General features: G+C 35.7%; 3 protein-coding genes across 3 annotated transcripts; all 3 read right to left on the bottom strand.

Moving 5' to 3' along the window:
- Positions 1-1,356: 1,356 nt before the first annotated feature.
- LOC121472212 (olfactory receptor-like protein OLF2) lies at positions 1,357-2,292 on the bottom strand. Its single transcript, XM_041723378.1, has one exon. It carries the CDS (start codon positions 2,290-2,292, stop codon positions 1,357-1,359), a length of 936 nt encoding a protein of 311 aa, XP_041579312.1.
- Positions 2,293-9,916: 7,624 nt separating this feature from the next.
- On the bottom strand, positions 9,917-10,849 carry LOC121472115 (olfactory receptor 5W2-like). The gene has a single exon (XM_041723174.1). It carries the CDS (start codon positions 10,847-10,849, stop codon positions 9,917-9,919), a length of 933 nt encoding a protein of 310 aa, XP_041579108.1.
- Positions 10,850-17,833: 6,984 nt separating this feature from the next.
- Positions 17,834-18,778, bottom strand: LOC121501513 (olfactory receptor-like protein OLF1). The gene has a single exon (XM_041773575.1). It carries the CDS (start codon positions 18,776-18,778, stop codon positions 17,834-17,836), a length of 945 nt encoding a protein of 314 aa, XP_041629509.1.
- Between the last annotated feature and the right edge of the window lie 3,429 nt (positions 18,779-22,207).

The raw sequence follows: 22,207 nt of genomic DNA, 5'->3' as shown, positions 1-22,207 counted from the left end.
GTCCCTATTTTATCTTTAGTTTCCAGATTGCATTTGTAAGAAGTATTTTTTAATTTATGGGTTTTTGGGGGGATTGTGGGGGAGGCAAATAAATGCTCAGAGACTGAGTTTGTCTTTGCTAGCAATTTATGTAACAGAAGTTCCCTGTAGAAATGTCACTAGCCTATAGCACACACAATAAGGTCTCTTCACAAACCAGTAAAGGAATAACATACTCCAATCAATAATAAATGAATCACATTATTGCTCCAGGTAGGGGGAGATGAAAGGAATGAAGTCTAAATTTAGTTGAAGTGGAACTTTATAAGAGTTGGTACTCAGCAAAGACAGCTTTGCCATTATGTCCAGCTGCCAGTGCAAAAGTAAAAGTCCCGTATTGCTAGAAAGAATTACTGGAGAATGACAGATTAAGTGTTGATGAGCAGGATGATCTTCATAGGCTGCTACCTGGCTATCTGTTATCACCACTGCCCCTAGAAGAGTCACTTTTACCAGGCAGAAGCTACTTGTCCCAAAATCATTGGAGAGCTAATTAAAACAAACAAAACAACAACAACAAAAACAACTTATTTCATTCTTCCATCAAAACACTTTACTCTTTATTTTTTTAAAGATTTTATTTGTTTATTTATTTTAGAAAAAGAGACAGCATGCATAGGAAGAAGGCCAGAGGGAGAGAAATGCAAACAGACACCCTGTGGAGCATGGAGCCCAATGTGGGGCTCAATTTCACCAACCTAAGATCATGACCTGAACCAAAGCCAAGAGTGAGAATTTCAACCAAGCAAGCCACCCAGGGGCCCCCAGCTCTACTCTTATAGACAAATTTATTTTCTCATAAACAAGTAAATTTGAAGTCATCTCAAACAACAATTTCCTTCACTATATTTGAACAGTGTACTTTGGGGTCATAGTGTCTAGTTTTGTTTGTTTTACATATGAGTAATTATAGTTTATTATAAGTAATTTAGTATTACTTAATTAAAATTATAATTTAAATTAGGTGATAAGATATATTAGTAAATAAATTGCCAGAGTCACCATGAAATTCAAACCTCATAAAGGTACTTAGAAAACACTTAATAACACTTAGAAAAGTCAATTCATGCACAAATGAAAAATTGAAGAAACAAAAATTTGGCAAACTAGGAGTCTAGAAATTTTCCACAAATAGAGAGTACCACATATAAATTCAAGACATAAAATGAACCATGGAGTATTTAGGGAATGACACATTTTGGCATGGCTGGGACATGGTATAAATACTTGTTGAATCACACCATAGTATTCAAAACAATTTTGATTTCCATGAATTATAGTGTAAGATTGGGAGAAAAAATACATACATACATGTTTTCAATGAAACCACTTTTTATTTTTAAGTTTCTTCAGGGCCTCTTTCACATCCTTGTTCCGTAGGCTATAAATCAGAGGGTTTAGCATGGGAATCACAAGGGAGTAAAACAATGAAATAATTTTGTCTTGATCAAGGGAGTAGGAAGAGCTTGGCCGGAAATATATAAAGAGCAGAGTTCCCTGGAAAATTGCAACAGCAGTTAAGTGGGAGGTGCAGGTGGAGAAAGCTTTGAACCTCCCCTCAGCAGAGTTGATCTTTCTCACCGCTAGGATAATATAGCAGTAAGACACAAAAAGCCCTGAAAGAGTAATCAGTTCAATGAAGCCAAAAATGGTGAATATCACTAACTCATTAACTTGTGTGTCTGAGCAAGATAACAAGAGGAGAGGTGGGACATCACAGAAGAAATGGTTAATCACATTCGACTCACAGAAACATAACCGGAATGTTAATACTGTATTTACTGAAGCATCCATAATTCCCACCATGTAAACCCCAGCCATCAGCAGGGAGCACACTCTGCTGGACATGCTGACTGTATAGAGCAAGGGGTTGCTAATGGCTTTGTACCGATCAAAGGCCATCACTGCCAGCAGTAGACACTCAGAATCTACAAAGGTACAGAACACCAACCATTGGACAGCACAGCTGTAGAAGGGAATTGACTTGTTCTTGGCAATGAATCCTACCAGCATCCTGGGTCCAACTGCTGTAGAATAGCAGAGGTCACTGAAGGAGAGATGGCTGAGGAAGAAATACATGGGTGTGTGAAGCTGGGAGTCCATCCTAATTAAAATGATCATCCCGAGGTTTGCAACAAGAATGATGAGATAGACAATTAGAAATATGATGAATAGAGTCACTTTAACTCCAGGCTTATTGCTAATTCCCACGAGAAGGAATTCATTCATGGAAGAGCAATTTTTTCCATCCATTCTTCTTGATTTTTCTAAAATGCTACAGAAATGATCAAGAAATGGTATATCAAGATTTATAACTCTCTTGACACTCAGGAAAGCATCATCTGTAAATAAAAAATAATTTATGTCAGCACATTCTATTCTTTATATTCTTAATTTTCAGACAGTTGTCAAGACAAATTTCTTGTTATGTTGCTGACAAAAGTTAAATAACGTGTTTGGTATAGAATTTAGAGAAAGTTTAATTCCAAATTTGGAGACACCCAAAAGGTATATGATCAGTGTTCACCTGCAGTGCTTTTATCTCAATGGTTGATCATGAATGAAAGTTCATTACAGGTCAGATATAATATGAAAGCAACAAACACAAAATTGGAAATTGCATTCTTATATTTTAATAACCAATATAGAATTGAGCATAAAATGTTTACATTCACTGACTTCGTCAAGAGTCACGATTTGTTTAAGCCTCTGTATTAAATTCAGGAACAATGAGCATATCTTTGATTTAAGAATAATGAATATGTTTGTAATTGTTCCCATTCACATTGTTTTTTTTTTGTATTTATTGAGACATTAGATATATTTTAATAAACTTGTCTCTAGTAGAATATTACTACTTTGCTATGTTTTTATTACTTACCATGCAGGAGTTCTGGTGCCAAAGGGTGCTTCTTTTGACCAGTAAAAAAAAAAAAGAATACTAAAACCAAGTGGAAAATACAGTATTGAACACATACATTTCCATCTCTTTGGATTTTAGAACTGACTTGTTTATTAAAAATGGAGACAGGACCAAGAGTAATAAATATATCTTTTATAGGCTTCCAAGTGTGTATGCATGCACCTGTCTTTCTGTTGATATGTGAAAACTGGCATATGGGTGATGATCTGATTTTTTTTTAGATTTAAATACATATGATTTGTGGTTTGTATGGGTTGAATTTACACAAATTAGTGTTTGTGTTGTGATACCTCAACTATTACTGGGAAAAAATAAAAATAAAGTCAGTGTTCTTCTTTTTAATTTTGATTAGGATATAAGTAAGTAAAAACTGTTCATTTGCTAATCAAAATGATTTGACTCACCCTGCTTAAATGCGAAACTACTTCTTTTCTGCCATCAGATTGCAGACTATGAACCAATGAAAATAAGTAAAAAATAATTTTTAATTTTGTAAATATTCAATTCCTCATTTTTCCAAATATAAGCATTTTTTTCTTGATTCTTTAAATTTAGTGCCTCAGAAACCTACCTGGGAAGGGCAAATCATTCTGTGCTTGCCCCTAGCAGCTGAACAACACAGACACATGCATTTTATTTTTACTCCATGTCATTTGGGACTGAAATGCCTCTGCCTCAAGCCTCTGCCCTCACACTTCTATATATACAAATGTTATTAATTAGATTTCTAGTTCTGTGTTTTCCCCCGTGAATGTTGCAACAATTTCAGCAAAGGATGAATTTAATTTTTTCACACTTGCACAGAATGGACCATCTTTGGGGCTATAAAAAAATCTTTATAGTATGATTCTTTGTTACCCTGAGTCTATACCATCTTTCTCCAGTCAGATCAGAGCTTCAAAGAAACTCTAATAGATCTACTCAGTTACTTTATCTGTTAATTATTATCTATTCTGTTAAATGTATTACATTAATGTTTATGAAATAAAATGATTATTTTCCTGTTAATTATTTCTTTTTTTAATTTTTATCCTGTTTCTTTTATTTCTGTAACAAACTCCTTCACCTTCCCATTTACAAATAGAACAATTTTTCAATGGTTATATTAAATACATTTTTTTCATTAAGTACGTGTGATTCCATTTCTCCAACCATGTCACCTGATTGGATTTCAATTATTTTATGACTATCATATCCATTTGTGCATAGCATACTTTTTCTTGCATTATCTTTATTTTATTCAGATATGTGTCTACATTGTAAGCTCTTTAGTAAGAATAGCTGCATGAGCTAATTTCTGTATATCCTGCAGCCCTAGCACTAGCACTGATACAAGTAATTGAATCTTTGTTCTTATTTTAGGTAGATAGGTTATAGGTGACAGACAAATAGTTGAAATAAGGAGGTTTTTAGTTGCAAATGGTTTCAACTAATATATATCATATATACATGTGTGCATAGTAGAGTGTTTAAGAAAAAACAAGGTTCTATTTGTTTCTTAAAATTTTTGTTTGTTTTTATTTTACTTATTGAAATTTTTACAAAGTTTAGAAGTATTGGAGTGTAATTTTGTGTTTTTTCCAAATCCCTTCCAACAGTTATGATGTAATGCTCAATGATCCCTGAACCTTTTCCTGATCTCTTTGTCCCTGGCACCACTGATATCCATCAGCAGTAACCAAAGCTAATCAATCGTTCACACCAGCCTGACTGATACAAACTTCCATTTACCTTTCCTTTCTGTAATGTGAAGTTCAAGTATATTTTCAACCAGTGTATTTTGTTCTGTGTATGCTTGTAAGGAATAAGAAAAAATTCATTCACACACACTTAGGTATTTAATTTGAATATATGAAAAGCTAATAACAAAAGAATGGGAAAATGAAAATTTTCAAGGTTCTACTACTGACTGATGGTAACTGTGTCTAATTAAAGATGATTTAAAATTCTGACATATCTCCCATGTACATACAATGTCTCCCCCCCCGCCCCTTTACATTGAGCTGGCCTTTGACTGCTTGGATGAATACAGTATGGAAAAAATACTTATCTTTCTGGGATTAGTTTTCAAGAGGTATATACTCTTTACAAACATAATTATTTTAACAAAGTTAGTAGTGATCAAAACTAGAAATGAAGAGATGCTCATGAATAGGGTCATAAATAAATGGATTAAGATAGCTCCATTATATGGAACATGATATAATCATTAAAAGGAATATATGAGAGTCCTTTATATAGGTGCAGAAAGATTTGCAAAAGATTACAGTTAATTGGGATATTTAACATGCAATGAATTATATATACACTATTTTCTGAAAAGCAAGTGATGATCATATATTAACTAATGAATGAACACAATGAAAAACTAAGAAAAGATAAAGAATAAGCTGTTATCATGGGTCATGGGATTTTTGAGCTGTACATTAGAAAAAAAAAGGTGTAGCATACTAGAGATGAATGTGTGGAATAGAGTAGTGAGGGGAAAGATCATCTACTAAGAAAATAAAATTTAAAAACTTTAAAAAAGTATATGTGTATGTATGTGTGTGTTTTTTGTGCATGTCTTTTCATTTATGTATTTCCTTGAGGATATTATTTCCTAGTTTTACTGAGATATAATTGACATGTCACATTGTACAGGTTTCTTCCCCTTTTTGAAAGTGTGTGTTACACTACATTTTTACAGAAGATCTACATTTGTACTTGCTTTTGCTAACTTCCTGATGTGTAGGAGTCACTCAACTAATTTCTTGATCTCTTTCAGAAGGAATTTTGCCATGTGAGCTACTCATTTGGTGTGTTTGTGGAAAGAGAGGTATTGGAGTCTCCTATGTTGCCATATTTAAAGACTTTCCCTTGGCCCTGGTAATACTGCCTTTGGAAGCAGCTAATTTCTATCAGTCCCTGGGGATATGTGAGAAGGATATGATGTAGAATGACTCAGAAGGGAAGAGAATGATGAGGATTGAAGTAGACAAGCAAGAATACAGAAAGCCTTTTGATGTGGTGTCCCTTATTTATGTAAAGTACTGAGATAGTCATTATAGGCCATCTGCCCCAGCTTCTGTTTGAGTCACGATTCCCTAAAAAATATTTTCCATAATGTGTTATTCAATTTCACAAATTCAGAGAGAGGAGGCCCATGATTAATTGAATCAGTCAATTCTACTTTTGTAATTTCTTTGGTAGGGCTTAAAATGTCCCATATTTTTAGTTTAAAAACCACTGGATCTGATAAAATAGCCAATGCATAAATCAATCCATTTTTAGATGCCATAATATATAGCTGTCATAAGGCAGAGAGATGAGTTAATCTTTTTTTTTTTTTTTGAGATGAGTTAATCTTATTACAGGTTTACACAGTCTTAATTAGTAGTAATCCACTGACATCCCATCTTCTTGGACAATATATTTCAAACAATGTTTTCTACCATGCTGACGCTGATAATACCTTCAAAAGAGTAGGTATTAATTGGAAAAAGATCATACAGGTGAAAACCCTAACAGCCTTTTGTAATAATAATAATAATAATAATAATAATAATAATAATAATGAAATTCTTCATAGGTTTTTCCAGCGTGGTACCTCGTGAAAAATTAGAGTATCCCACAAATGCTCCTTTTAAAACCAGAGACTTTTCTTGGACTTTACATCCATTTTGAAATGTTTTCACACAAAGGCATTTTGCAATAGCACCTGGAAAATCTAAGACAAGTTGCTTTAAAAGGCTAGGTAGTAGTTTTCATAAATCATTTCTTTCATTACTTTAAACTATCACATATTTACTATGTTAGCTCATATATTCCAACTGGTTATTAACAACCTCCTCATATAGATGCAGACATTGCATATGGAATCTCAAAGACACTAGGTTTTTCTTGCTGCAAAACCCTTGCTCTTAATAGACTCCTGATGACAGCATCATGAAATAAGTTCCTTTTAGCAAATAATTCTCTTGGCTAATCTTATGGAAGGCTAAAGTGTGTTTACTATTAAGTTTCATTTGAAAATGAATAAAACCTCCTAACTCTGGGAAAAGAATAGGGTGTAGTGGAAGATGAGGTGGGCCGGAGATGGTGTGACTGGGTGACAAGCACTGAGGGGGGCACTGGATGGGATGGTCACTGGGTGTTATACTATATGTTGGCAAATCAAACTCCAATAAAAAAAAATACAAAAAAAAAAAGAGAAATAAAAAACAAAATGAATAAAACCAGGGAGGACAGGTTTTCAGGATTCTCAGCATCTGCGAACTCCTCTAAGTATGCTCTCTAATGCAGCAAGATTTCAGTCTGTGTGATGAATGACTGAGAGGGCAGCCTAGACGGAAGGTCACCAGATGGAGCCATGGTCTATGTTATATATTATAATTGAACTCTTGAACCTCACCGACATTAGTGTGAAGAGAAAGTAATGTGGAAAGTGGCTGCACTGCACAATTCCAGAGACTAAATAGAAAATAAGACAATTGGTGGCCCCTGAAATTGTGCACCATGGCAGCCCCAGGGAAAACTCTCTGGACTGGCCATGTTCTGAGTGACACTTACAATATGCCAATCAAGACAATACGCCTGGCATCAGAGTGTTCCTGACATGATGCTGGTACTAAAGTACACTAAGTTTCAATTGTCTGCATTTTTTATAATCTGGAGGGGAGTCATAATATACTACATTTAAGTATTCATTTTTATTCCTTGAATATCAAGAAAATTGGATATCCATTTTAGAAGTGTTAACGAAATTTTGAATTTGCATAACTGTCCACTAAAATGGGTTATATTTACAAATATGTGACCTTCTGAAATATACATTACCTGGCTTTAATTTTAGGAAGAGAAAGCCCACAATCAATCGAATCAGTTCATTCTATTTTTTAGAATTCCATTTCTAGGGTTTAAAAGTTCTATTTCTTATTTCAAGCTCACTAGATCTAATAAACTAGACAGTAGAGTATCCCACAAATTAGTCTTTAGATGCTGTAAAATATGGCTGCCATAAGGGAGCAAGGTTGGTTAATCAGATTACATATTAAAATTCTCTAAGTTGTTTGTTTGTTTTTAATGATTTTATTTAATTATTTGAGAGAGAGAGAAGCATGGAGAAGCATGAGCAAGGGGGAGGCAGAGGGAGAGGCAGAAGCAGACTCCCTGCTGAAGTGGGAGCCCTATGCAGGACCTACCCCAGGACCCTGGGATCATGACCTGATCCAAGGCAGATACTGACTGAGACACCCAGGTGTCCCTAAAATCCTCTAAGTTTTAACAGCAATCCACAACCTTTCTATTTTTCTTGGACTTCTATATTTAAGGCAATGTTTTCTTCCATGCTGCTGCTCATAAGTAACAATTTCAAAAATGTATATGTTCCTTGAGAAAAAAAAAAATGTACACATAGAAATCTTTAAAGCCTTTATTTTAAAAAAAGTAAATTTCTTTACAGTTTTTTTTTTTTTCCAGCATGATTCCTAGTGACAGGTCACACTCTTCAACAAATGCTCCCTTAAAGAGCAGAGGAGCTGTTTCTTCCACTCTGAAGGGTTTCTGCCCAAAAATAATTAAAACAGCAGCTACAAAATCTAAGAAATTCAGTGGCTTTTAGCTTCTACAATTGTAATGGATAATTAAGAGTGTCCTTGGGTCTGATATGGTTTTTCAAACTTAAGAGTATTTCCATGTTATTTCAACAACTTGCCTTTGCTTCAATCATTAGAAACTAGAGAGATGAAATAGACCAATTTCAAGAACATACACACATGAATACTCTTTACCTCTAGTGTAATTAATACATAGGTCTTTATTGATCCATTACTTTAGTATCCACAACCATTTTATGTACTTTCTTAAAAGTTATAATATATATATAACAATATAATGCATTATGATACATAATAGACGTATATGTAACATATATAATGTATTATATATACACTATAATGTATATATAATATATATATGTATATATATTATATATATACTGGCCACATACCATATAGTCATATAATTGTGTTAATAAATTCTAATAAACACCCAAAAATGTTATCTGGTGTTTTAAATTTCTTATTTATTTGTTTTTCCATTTTGTGTCCTAGAGTATATACAGGTGCTTTGGATAATGGGACTGAAATGCTCAATCCTTGACAAACAATGCTCCCAATTTCATATAAGAAGCAGTGAGTTAATAAATAGAATTATATTAAAACTGTTTTTAAAGGAGATGTTTAAGATCTGAGACTCAGTATCTCTAGCCAATGAAGCTTTTCTTTTACACTAGATTTAGATATTTTCTTTGGATAAAGCCCCCTGTCTTTACTTCATATTGAGTTTGAGATTTGTGAATTATTTGGTGTCTTGTTAAGTATTGTTGGTTACTTTGAATAGATTATAAGATTCATTAATATGAACACTACTAGGTGTACTATGAAATTTAAAGCACTTAAATACCCAAGTTCACTTAGTAAGCACATAGTACATCTAAATGTAATAAATTCATGTTTGAGTTATGCCTGGGGGACTCAGTGGTTGAGCATCTGCTTTCAGCTCAGGTGGTAATCCCAGGGTTCTGGGATGAAGTCCCTCATTGGGCTCCCTGCCGGGAGCCTGCTTTTCCCTCTGTCTATGTCTCTGCCTCTGTGAGTGTGTGTGTATGTGTGTATAATGAATAAATAAAATAAAATAAAACAAATTAATGTTTGAATGAACAAATGAACACATAAAAATCTGGCAAAATTAGAAAGGTCAGAAGAGTTTTCCAAAAGATGGAGTACCATATATAAACTCTAGACACCTAATAAAGTATGTTATATTTAGGGAACTGCAAAATTTTGTGACAGAGCATTAAAACAAACTCATTTTGTTAAATTAAGGTTTTGAGACAACTTTCTTTCTCTTGTGTGATGCAGTATAATTTTACAAAAAAAACAACCATGATGCCTGTGTGTGTGGTATAAATATTTAAAACCACTTTTTAATTTTCAGTTTTTTCAGCGCTTCTTTCACATCCTTGTTCCGTAGGCTATAAATCAGTGGGTTTAATGTGGGAATCACAAGGGTGTAAAATAATGAGGTCATTTTATCTTGATCAAGGGAGTAGGAAGAGCTTGGCCGAAAATACATGAAGAGCATAGTTCCCTGGAAAATTGCAACAGCAGTTAAGTGGGAGGTGCAGGTGGAGAAAGCTTTGAACCTCCCCTCAGCAGAGTGGATCTTCAAGACTGATAGGGTTATATAACAATAAGAGATAAGAACTCCAGAAATGGTACTCAGTTCAATGAAACCAAAAAAGATGAATAATGCCAACTCATTGATCTCTGTATCTGAGCATGAAAGGAGGTAGAGTGGAGGTAAATCACAGAAGAAATGATTAATCTCATTTGATCTACAAAAGCATAAGTGGAATGTTAATGTTGTATGTATCAGAGCATCTGCCATTCCCAGCAAGTAAACTCCAGCCATGAGCAGGGAGCACACTCTGTTGGACATGTTGACTGTGTAGAGCAATGGGTTGCCAATGGCCTTGTACCGATCAAATGCCATCACTGCCAGCAGTAGACACTCAGAATCAGCAAACATACAGAAGATCAAGAATTGAAGGGCACACCCAAAGAAGGGGATTGATTTGTTTTTGGCTAAAAGGTCTACCAACATTTTGGGCCCAACGGCTGTAGAATAGCAGAGGTCACAGAAAGAGAGTTGACTAAGGAAAAAGTACATTGGTGTGTGAAGCTGGGAATCTATTATAATTAAAATAATCATTCCAAGATTTGCAAACAGATTAATGAGATAAACAACAAGAAACATTGCAAATAGGGTCACTTTCATTCCAGGGTTATTGGTAATTCCCAAGAAAATGAATTCTGTCAAGGATGAGCAATTTCCTTTATCCATTCTTGTATATTCTTGTCTCAACTTTTGAGAAAATGATCAAGAAAATGATAGATGCACATATAACTCTTCTGACAACCACAAAATATCTGTAAAGCAGAACACAATTTCTTTTTGAGATTGTCTTTTATACTTATAAAATTACTTGGTCAATAGTTACTCTTTAAAGAAGCACTACTATCTAATATAGCAATAACAGAAAATATCTATGGTAGGTGGTTGAGGAACTTTGATCTAAATCTAGGTGTCGGGATCCCTGGATGGCACAGCTTGGCGCCTGCCTTTGGCCCAGGGATCCTGGAAACCTGGGATTGAGTCCCACATCGAGCTCCTGGTGCATGGAGCCTGCTTCTCCCTCTGCCTGTGTCTCTGCCTCTCTCTCTCTCTCTCTCTCTCTCTCTCTCTGTGACTATCATAAATAAATAAAAATTAAAAAAAAATCTAGGTGTCATTTATGAGGTCTGTGACTTTCTATAAGCTCTTTGATTTCCCTGGCCATTATCTTCCTTGTGTCAAGGAAAATATTTGGATGAGCTAATAGATCATTACAGCTTCAAAATTATATGGAAGAAACACCAATGTTAGACCAGGATGCAAGATGTAGGACTAAGCATTTTGTACACTTGAAAATGTTCCATGAACACACAAAAAAAGAGTAATTATTATATCCTTTCAATAACATGATTAGTTTAAAAGATTTTTTTTCTTTTAGTTTTAGAAACAATGACCATATTACACACTAATAGTAATGAAAATAATTATGTTACTGATTCTGGTCTGAGTTGACTTTAGCTTTTGCTGAGACATGAAATAAGCATTATTGACCTTTCTCTGGAAATGTATTATTGCTTTGCCACCGTACTCACGACCTATTTGTGGAGTGGTCTGGTGCTGAAGAAGGAGTCTTTTCACCAAAGAAATGTGCTAAAAACAAAAAACAAAAAACAAAAAAAAAAACAAAACAAAAAAAGTGAAAACAACAGAATGTAACACACACATTTGCATCTCCTTGGATTTTGAACGGACGTCTATAATATAAAATGGAAATAAGATAATGGCTGAGTCAGCTAAGTGTTTGACTCTTTGTCTGAGGTCATGATCTCAGGGTCACTGCAGTCCCACACAGGTCTCCATGCTCAGCATGGAGTCCACTTCAGAGTCTCTCTCTCTGTCTTCGTCTGTCCCTCCACACCAACCCTGTTCTCTGTCTCTCAAAAAAACAAAAAACAAAACAACAACAACAACAAAAAAAAACACAACCAAAAAACAAAAAAACAAAAAAGAAAAGGAATTAAGATGAAGTACATCAAATGCTTCTAAATGATAACAGTCTTCTCTTCCATATGTGTTTGTGTATGTATGAATGAATGTGCCATATATTTGCATGTGTATATGTCTCTGTTGTACCTGAGAATAGAAAGTGGACAATGGACTTGTTCTTTAGACTGAAGTGAATATGGCATGTGGTTCACATGAAAATGCATTTGTGTATATTGCTATTTGTAAGGTTGTACCTACATTATTTTTTAAATAAAGCAAAACAAAACAAAACAAACAAACAACAACAAAAAAAAAACCACTTAGATTCACATATATAATTATCCAGTGATGAAAGGAATAGAAGCCTGATTGGTTGCTGTAAATCAACATCAAAGTAAAATAACCAAAAGATTATATTGTGAATACTAAGTTCAGATAGATCTTTTCAGTTTTGAAAAGAAAATATATTTGGTCATTAAATTGTGGAGTCTCTTTAATTGAGTAAGCAGGAAAAAGATGCTTTTAGAAAAACACAAACCTTTTTTTCCCCTATACAGTAAGGATTTTTCCTTACATTCTACAAGTTGGAACCTTGAAGCCTACCTGAGATGAGCGGGTCTTTGGTGGCTATACAATAGGCAGCTGGCATTTTATTTTAGCAGATGCTTTGGGGACTTAAGTCTCTGAAGCTACTGCCCTTAGGCTTTGATGTTACACAAACATGTCATTAATTATATTTCTGGTTCTGTGTACCCTCTGTGAATTCAGAAACAACTTTAGCAAGGGCTGAGCTTTAACATTTCACTACTGTCACCAAATCGATCTATGCCAGAAAGAAAACTTCAAATTATTATTATTATTTTCAAAGATTTTATTTATTTATTTGATGGAGAAAGAGAGAGGGAGAGAGAGAGAGAGAGCGAGAGAGCAAAGGCAAGGAGAACTGGAGAGGGAAAATCAGGCCCAGCTGAGCAGGGAAGAACCCAGCACCCTGAGCCAAAGGCAAATGCTTAACCGACTAAGTCACACAAGCACCGCACCCCCAAATTATTTTTATAGTATGCTTCAGCTTCTCCATATTTATATCATTCTCCTCTAGTCAAAGAGAAAATCTAATGAAACCCAAGTCGACCCCTCTTAATCATTTCTAGCACCTTTGGATTGTACATTTAGTTTCTTCTGTATTTGAAACATTCTCCTTCACATCCGACTTAGGTATGTTACTACAATTCCATAATACTTTATTTTTTTATTAAAGTGTCATTGAGTGCTGTAAAACTTACTCTTTCAGAGTATACAGTTTTTTTGGTTTTTAACATATTTTCAAGGTTGTTGAGCCATTACTACAGTCTAATCCCAGGGACCAATAACCAATTTTCTAATCTGCACACTGCCTGCTCTGCACATCCCATAGAAACAGCATTATATGGCATTTGTTAAGTGGGATGAAACTTCTTTCCTCCAGCCCAATAATTATAAAGTTCATCCATGATTATGCTTGCATCAGAATTCTTTTTTTAAAGATTTTATTTATTTATTCATGAGACACACACACAGAGAGAGAGAGAGAGAGAGAGAGGCAAAAACACAGGCAGAAGGAGAAGCAGGCTCCATGCAGGGAGCCGGATGTGGGACTTGATCCCAGGTCTCCAGGATCATGCCCTGGGCTGAAGGTGGCGCTAAACTGCTGAGCCACCCAGGCTGCCGTTGTGCCAGAATTCTGTTTCATTTTATGGCTGAATAATATTTCAGTTTCTGGATATAATACTTTTGGTTGATTCATTCTTCAGTTGCATGAACATTTGGGTTGTTTCTGCCTTTTGGCTATGTGAACAAACATGCTAAAAGCATTCTTGTCAATTATGCCTTGCTTGCCAGGCTGCTGCTCATGAGGGAGCATATCTTCTTCCCACCCCCCACCACACATCATCCAGCATTTCATTGCCTTTAAGATTCCATCACCTTTTCTATACCTAGTATATCCTTTACTGAATTATGTTCCCTTTGTTCATATAAAAATATATATAAGAATATATAAAATCTACTACATTTGAGACACTTCAGGAATAAGACCAACTTTTATATTTTGTGTTCTCTAAGCTTTCTAGTACAGGATTTGCAAAAGTAACTGCTCTGGGATGCCTCGGTGGCTCAGCGGTTGGGTGCCTGCCTTTGGCTTGGGTTGTAATCCCGAGATCTGGGATTGAGTTCTGCATCAGGCTCCCTGCGAGGACCTGCTTCTCCCTCTGCCTATATCTCTGCCTCTCTCTCTCAGTCTGTGTCTCTCATGAATAAATAAATAAATCTTAAAAAAGTAACTGCACTAAATATTCATTACTGAGTCTTTTTAGCTATTTAAAATGAAAGATGATATGCAAAGAATAGTAATATATTTGATTTGGGGATTTTTCTATTAATATAACTCATGTATCTAAGGATAATGCATGTAAAGAATTTCACTTAGATGCTGGTAATTCTAAAAAGGCAGAGAAAAAGAGGTAGCCCCTGTCTTATTATTCCTAATGGCACACTAATGAAAAATTTGCTTCCTATCCTCACAATTTTAAGGGCTCTTGGCCTTTATTTAAAAAAAAAAAAAAAAGTAGAGATGCCTACCTGGCTCAGTGGTTGAGACTTTAGCTCAGGGCATGAACCCAATCCTGGGATCAAGTCTTTCATCTGCCTCCCTGTGAGGAGCCTGCTTCTCCCTCTGTCTATCTCTCTGCCTCTCTCTCTGTGTCTCAAATAAATAAATAAATAGATTAAATAAATAAATAAATAAATAAATAAATAAATAAATAAATAAATAAATCTTAAAAAAAATTCTTAAACAGGGAACAGAAAGTGGTTCCAATGAACTAACACCAAGACTGCATCTGGTCACTTTGACCTTATGCTACTTAGTCAACAGGCAAACAGTAGTTTCTCTACCATTTGAGGGTGATTGTTCTTAAAATAAGGGGAACAGGTGATTATTACTATAGAGTTAGGGTAATGAAGCGTGTTTCTGGAGTGTAAGAGAGCCTCTGGGGGTACCTCTGAGAACTCCCATGCCTGCTGTTAAAAAGAGGATGGAAGGATGCCTGGGTGGCTCAGTGGTTCAGCACCTGCCTTCAGCTCAGGGCGGGAATCCCAGGATCCAGGATCGAGTCCCATATTGGGCTCCTTTCAGGGAGCCTGCTTCTCGCTCTGCCTCTCTCTCTCTCTCTCTCTCTCTCTCTCTCTTTCTCTCTCTCATGAATAAATAAATAAAAATCTTTTAAAAAAAATAAAAAGAGGATGGAAAACTTAAAGAGACCCAGATAAAATGATCTAGAAATGATACCTATATTGAGGGATAAAGCTTTGGGCCACTTCACAAGACAAAAAAAAAAAAAGAAAGAAAGAAAGAAAGAAAGAAAGAAAGAAAGAAAGAAAGAAAGAAAGACAACTAGGATGCTTCTTAAAATTAAAGGGGATACAGCAGAGGCTGTGGAGGAAAGGAAATTCTATGTACCAGCTATGACCATTTGGCCTGTGGGGAAAACAAGACTACTATAGGAGTTATAATGTTGCTTTTCCTTTGTTGTGATATAAATATATTGACTAATATTTCTTTCTCTCCTGTTCCCCTGATTCCTAACATAAGATACAGTGAGAAGGTTTAAACTTTTATCTCAACTTTTTGCAAGTTACAGAGTATCAAAGATGTGTGACTTAGCCTGAAGGACCCTGGACCACTGCACAAAGATAAATTGGCATAAATACTTTACATTGCATCTTTTTTCTTTACATTCTATGCATGCATCTGTTAGCAAAAGTAAGCATACTTTTGCTGTTGTCTTATTTGAAAGTTGATTTTGTTTTCAAGATGCCTCTGAATGGCATGTTGAAAAAAGGGGTGGATTATTTGAGAATCTGCTGCCAATGTGGTTGTGGCTGAGAGCTGCATTTCCCAAATCTTCCCAGCTTGGTTTCGATTTAGCATTATTAAAAAGAGAAATTTGCATGAGGTTTGGGCATAAATCGCCTCCTTCCTTAATGTTTATAGTGGTTTTGCTTCTATTATCAAAATGCAGCTTCAATAATACGGGGCCACACAGCTTCAACAAACCACAGAGGAAGGCCCAGTTAAGTGGGTGGCTTCAGAAAGTTCAGACCATGCTGGAGCTAAAATATAAATTCAGGCCATGGAGGCAACCATGCAGTCTTGGGAATTTAACAGGTGCCTGTACTCCCCAGGGATGAAATATAGGATGCTCCCAGTGGGAAAAGCAGTGTGGGCCATCTAGAAAGCTTTGCAAGTAACAGCAGCCCTGTGGACCTTGAAAAAATTACAATACCCTATAATTTTATATGTGTCTTCACTTGGAAATGGCTATCTTTTCTCATAAATAGTGTAATATTTGGTGCCATGATTATTGAGCATCAAAGGCAGTGCTGTTGCAAAACTAAGAGTTTCATAAGCAGCTGGATATGTAATATTGCACCATATACACTCCACCTAATAGATACTTGTGTAATTTTAGAGCTTAGCAAACATGAAAAGCTGTAGATAATTACTCATCTGATGTGGCTTTGTGTGATTTTCTATAATCTCAGACAAGTAAATCTTGCTAAGAAATATAAACTTAATATTGGAGTACTTTGGTGAGTGTGTAGCTGTGAGTGACTCTTCCCTTCTTAGCAAATGAAACAATCAAAGTGCTCAGGAGAAACACTATTGGTCAGAAATCCAAAGACAAGATTCCTGCAGGAATTTAAAACTGACAGTAATTCACACTGTGTCTTTTGTGGATCTTTGCAACAAAGAGTACACAGATTTAAACATACTTTGTAAACATTGATATTTCCAGGTCAAAGCTTATAAATATTTATTATCATAGAGAAAAAATAATATAGTAATAAAAATAATGTACAGTAGAAAATTTTAATTATGGAAATACACTTTGCAGGTACATGCCTCTCATTTCAGTCCTCAAATGTCCCACCAGGTCATGTGGGTTGATCTCTGCTTGAGGATACAGGTGATATATTGTGGGGCTGATTCTGTGTCAGAGATGCCAGAGAAAGATGTTCCATCCCTCTAGTAATACTTTGGTGTTTAAGATAAAAATATAGACAGGAAGGCAAATAGTCTTCCTTGAAATTGATCTATATTCTTCAAGGTGCTACTTAGACAAAGTTTCCAAATTACTTTGGAGTAGATTGGGTAGAGAAGGTTAGCATCATATTATTAAACTGAGGTTAAGAAAATGGATTTATTTTGTATTATTGCTTCCAAGACATTCCATAACCATCTCATTCTACATGTACATTTCAATTAATTGAGCTATTACACAAATATATGTACTTAACATCTATCAAGGGCTTAAAGTGGTGCAAGGTATTATTTACAGCATAGTACTATTCACGTTCTCATCCGTAAATCTACCACGTGAATGAGACACACTACACACGAACAGACACATGCACACCGCTACACACTTTTCTGAGGTATTTACTATATCCCTTAGACAACATGATAAAACACATTTTAGCATTAACTTCAAGCAAATAATCTTTCAATAGTAGTCTTATTATTTAGCAGCAATTTTGAAACTTTTAAATGCTTTCTTACACTGTGATTTTGGCTGTATGAAAAACAAGTGTTTGATAACATCCATTGTGTATCTGCTGGTAGGCATGTCACAAATTCCATTTAGAGTTTGTAACTGGGGATTTAGATGAATCCCAGAACCTTATAGCTCATGAGGAATCCACTTTTAACCTTACAGCTCTCTTAGCGGCATCTTTTACATCTTTATTTCTCAAACTATAAATCAACGGATTCAACACTGGGATAATAATGGTGTAGAACACGGAGATAATTTTATCAGTGTTGGGAGAATACAGATAGCTGGGCCGTGAGTAAATGAAGAGAAGAGTCCCCTGATAGATGGCCACAGAAGTCAGGTGAGAGGCACACGTGGAGAAGGTTTTCTTTCTGCCACTGGAAGAGCGGATCCTCAAGACTGAGCGCAGAATGAAATAGTAGGAGATGACAATGACGATGAAGCAGATAATTTCCACTGAGCTGCCATATGTGGAGAGAAGCCACTCATTAACTGAGGTGTCTGTGCAGGATAGCTTAAGCAGGGGAGGGAGGTCGCAGAAAAAATGATTAATGACATTTTTATCGCAGTATTTCAGAATAAAGGCAAAGGATGTGTGAACCAGGGAACTCATGTTACCTCCAATGTAGGATAAGACAATCAACCATACACAGATGCCCCGAGACATCACAACTGTATACAGTAAAGGATTACAGATGGCAACATAGCGATCGTATGCCATGGCAGCCAGGATAAAGGATTCTGTATCAGCAAAAGCACAGAAAAAATAAAACTGTAGGGCACAGCCATAATAGGAGATAGATTTATTTTCCGAGAGGAAATTGACCAGCATTTTGGGAACAATGACTGATGAGTAACAAAGATCTGCAAAAGATAGGTTGCTAAGGAAAAAATACATAGGGGTTTGAAGGTGAGGGTCGGTCCTGATTAACATCATCAGTCCAATATTCCCTGTTAAAATCATACCATACAATGTCAGAAACATGAGGAATAGGACAATCTGCAGTTCAGGGCGGGTTGGAAACCCTAAAAGAATGAACTCAGTCACCAAGGTGTAGTTTCCATCCATCAATTCCATATTCTGTGTTGATTTCTTTCTATGAGAATTCAAACATCCTAAAACGGTATATTGAGGGAAACAGAAAAGAAGATATAATAATATGGGTATTTTATTGTTGTGGTGAACAAACAAACAAGCAAGCAATAAAAGACTCCAAACCCAAACTCCCTTTCAAATATAAACCTGAGAGGGATCCCTGGGTGGCACAGCGGTTTGGCGCCTGCCTTTGGCCCAGGGCGCGATCCTGGAGACCCGGGATTGAATCCCACATCGGGCTCCCGGTGCATGGAGCCTGCTTCTCCCTCCGCCTGTGTCTCTGCCTCTCTCTCTCTCTCTCTCTGTGACTATCATGAATAAATAAATAAATAATTAAAAAAAAAAACAAATATAAACCTGAGAGATGTATTTTAGAATTTAGTAGCTATTAGTTCCCATAGCTGTAATTTTATCTTACTTGTTTGATGAATGACTCTGTTTTCCATTGGACAGTTGGCTTCTGCATGTAGGGATCTGAATTTGCTTACTTTTTTGTACCTAAATATTTCACAATAGGTGGTTCAGAAGATTAAAGAATTGATGGATTAATGGATGGACTGACGTTGATAAAAAGAGAAGAAGACTACAGCTATTATTAAACAGAAATTGACTTTAGAGTCTGCCTTAGAATGATGGCTAGAGATGAGTTTGCTCTTTCTGTCCAGATTCAATAGACAGTGGTATGCTGTACTCTTGGCAGAGCAGATGGTGTGGTATAATGAAACATTCTGGTTATTTTTTAATTTAAAGTATAAGTGATAATGATGAAGTGAAAACAAATGCCAGGAAACATCATCTGTGAGTGTATTTTTTGATAGGAAGGAGTTTAGGGTGACTCCACAAATCCTCTCAAGACACTAAACCAAAATGATTAAATTAATCATTTCTCCATCTTTGGCATTTATTAAAATTCTTGGCTTCTAGTGAGTGCCTGATGAATATTAGTTGGCTGATTGAGGAAAGTGGGCAAAAAATTATTCATAAGTTGTCTTCTAATTAAAAAATACTACTTTATTGGCCTCCTCACTGATTATATGTTCTGTGCAAACAAAAATAGTTAGCTGCCATTTACTTTCATGCTAATATAATTCGGGATGTTGAGTCTAAAAATTCTGCCAATGCTTGCTTCTGGGGTCTCTGAATTTTTCCAGGAGTGGAAAAAAATCAAACTCGAGCTTGAAATGCAAAAACTTTTCTCCTAATCTTAAAAGATATGCTTGGAAATATTTAAAGCAAACAAGTAAAGTATTCAATGAGCTGTGTTAATATTGCCAGCAAAGGAACAAAATGTTTTTGGTTGTTCTCTCATTTATGTAAAGCATATCCTGTCAGTGATTGTGATGTGAACTTCATTTGTTTTTGCCATCTAACCATTCAAACACCCTTTGGGGCAGGCACAGAGAAACCTAAGGGAACTAGAAGGATTAATAAGCTGTCATGTTATTGCCTTGGAGTGTGAATGAGATGTTGGACTACAATGGACTACAGTGGGACAGTGGTTCACTCATTCTTTTGTATGTTTTCAAAGTCATCAAAATATTTGAAAAAAAGACAGGATTTTACTCTAGAATTAATAAGAATTTGGTTAGAGTCTCATCTTGGCCACAAGTGAGCCATGTGTCCTAGTGCAATTTAACATATAAATCTTCATCTGTACTGTAAAAATGACAAGTATCTCACAAGGTTGCTGCATGGTTTAGAAAAATGTATCTGTCTGTCTGTCCCTATCTATCCATCCATCCATCTACCCATCTATGTATCTATGCTCCTTTTTTTTAAAATTTTTTATTTATTTATGATAGTCACACACACACACACAGAGAGAGAGAGAGAGAGAGAGAGAGGCAAAACACAGGCAGAGAGAGAAGCAGGCTCCATGCACCGGGAGCCCGACGTGGGGTTCGATCCCGGGTCTCCAGGATCCCGCCCTGGGCCAAAGGCAGGTGCCAAACCGCTGCGCCACCCAGGGATCCCCTGTATCTATGCTTCTATGTGGTCAAAATTTTACAGAGACTGACACATGGGAGGTAAACAGCAAGTATTAATTTCAATTGTTCCCCTGCTCTCTTCCTTCCTTAGCTTATGAGCAGCCCTAAGTAGCAAGGCTTTATTACTAATGGCTATCTATTATATAATGGTTATCACATTCAATGCAATATTCTAAACACATTATATAGAATTTGTCAGACACACACACACACAATAACAAAGTAAAAGTGATATTAAGGTGTGAAAACAAATGCCAGCCAACATCAGCTGTGAGTATATTTTTGACAGGAATTTCAGGGTGACTCCACAAATCCTCTCAAGACACTAAACCAAAATGATTAATCACTTCTCTATCTTTGGCATTTATTAGAATTCTTGGCTTACACTCATTGTCCTCTCTCTTTTTCAGATGAGGAAACTAAGGTACAGAGAGTTTGAGAGGTAAGATGTGAAAGAAATGAGATTGAAACCCAAACTCCTGACCTCAAAACCTTGCGATATACTGGGTCTCTTAAAGCTGCATTTCTATTATTAATTTCATATTTTAGATATAAACATAATGAGTAATATGTCACATCATTCAACTACTCATTGATAGGTGTAATTCAAATCCAAGTGGGTTCCCTGCCAAAGCTCATGAGAGTGACCATGTGGTGGTTGGAATTTTAAGGAGGGGTGGCTATAGTGAGACAGGCTGAGCTGCAGATAGGTGCTGAAAGGGGGAAGAAATGCTTATATGTTTATAGAAAAGCAGGGATGTGATCACGAGAACTTCTGATTGGTCACCTTTTCCATTTAGAGAGATGAGGGAGGCATGTGGGTCAAGGTAAGAGAAGATAATGAATCTTAGATTCTTGCTTCAAAAAGCAATGAAAAAGATTAAATCAAAATATTATGATTCAATTGTTGGTGGGAATGCAAACTGGAAAACAGTATGGAGTTAAAAATAGAACTACCCTACAATCCAGCAATTGCACTAGTAGGTATTTACCCAAAGGATACAAAATACAGATTTGAAGGGGTACATGCCCCCTGATGATTACAGCAGCATTATCAATAATAGCTGAACTATGGAGAACACTCAAATGTCTATTGACTGATGATTGATGAATGGATAAAGAAGTGGCATTCATATATGTATATAATATGAATAGGTTATATTCATTATATTCATATATAATATATGCATATATATGTATATATATATGATGGAGTATTACTCAGCCATCCAAAAGAATGCAATCTTGCCATTTGCAAAGACATACTTAGAGCTAGAGTATATTATGCTAAGCAAAAAATGTCAGAGAAAGACAAATATTATAGTATTTCACTTATTTGTAGAATTTAAGAAACAAAACAGATGAACATATGGGAAGGAGGGAAAGAGAAAAAAGAGAGTGAGAGAGGAAAGCAAATCATAAA

Source organism: Vulpes lagopus, chromosome 11 (genome assembly GCF_018345385.1).
Source record: "Vulpes lagopus strain Blue_001 chromosome 11, ASM1834538v1, whole genome shotgun sequence".
NCBI lineage: Eukaryota > Metazoa > Chordata > Mammalia > Carnivora > Canidae > Vulpes > Vulpes lagopus.
Note: the sequence above shows the minus strand (reverse complement) of the source record. Positions and strands in the feature narration are given on the sequence as shown.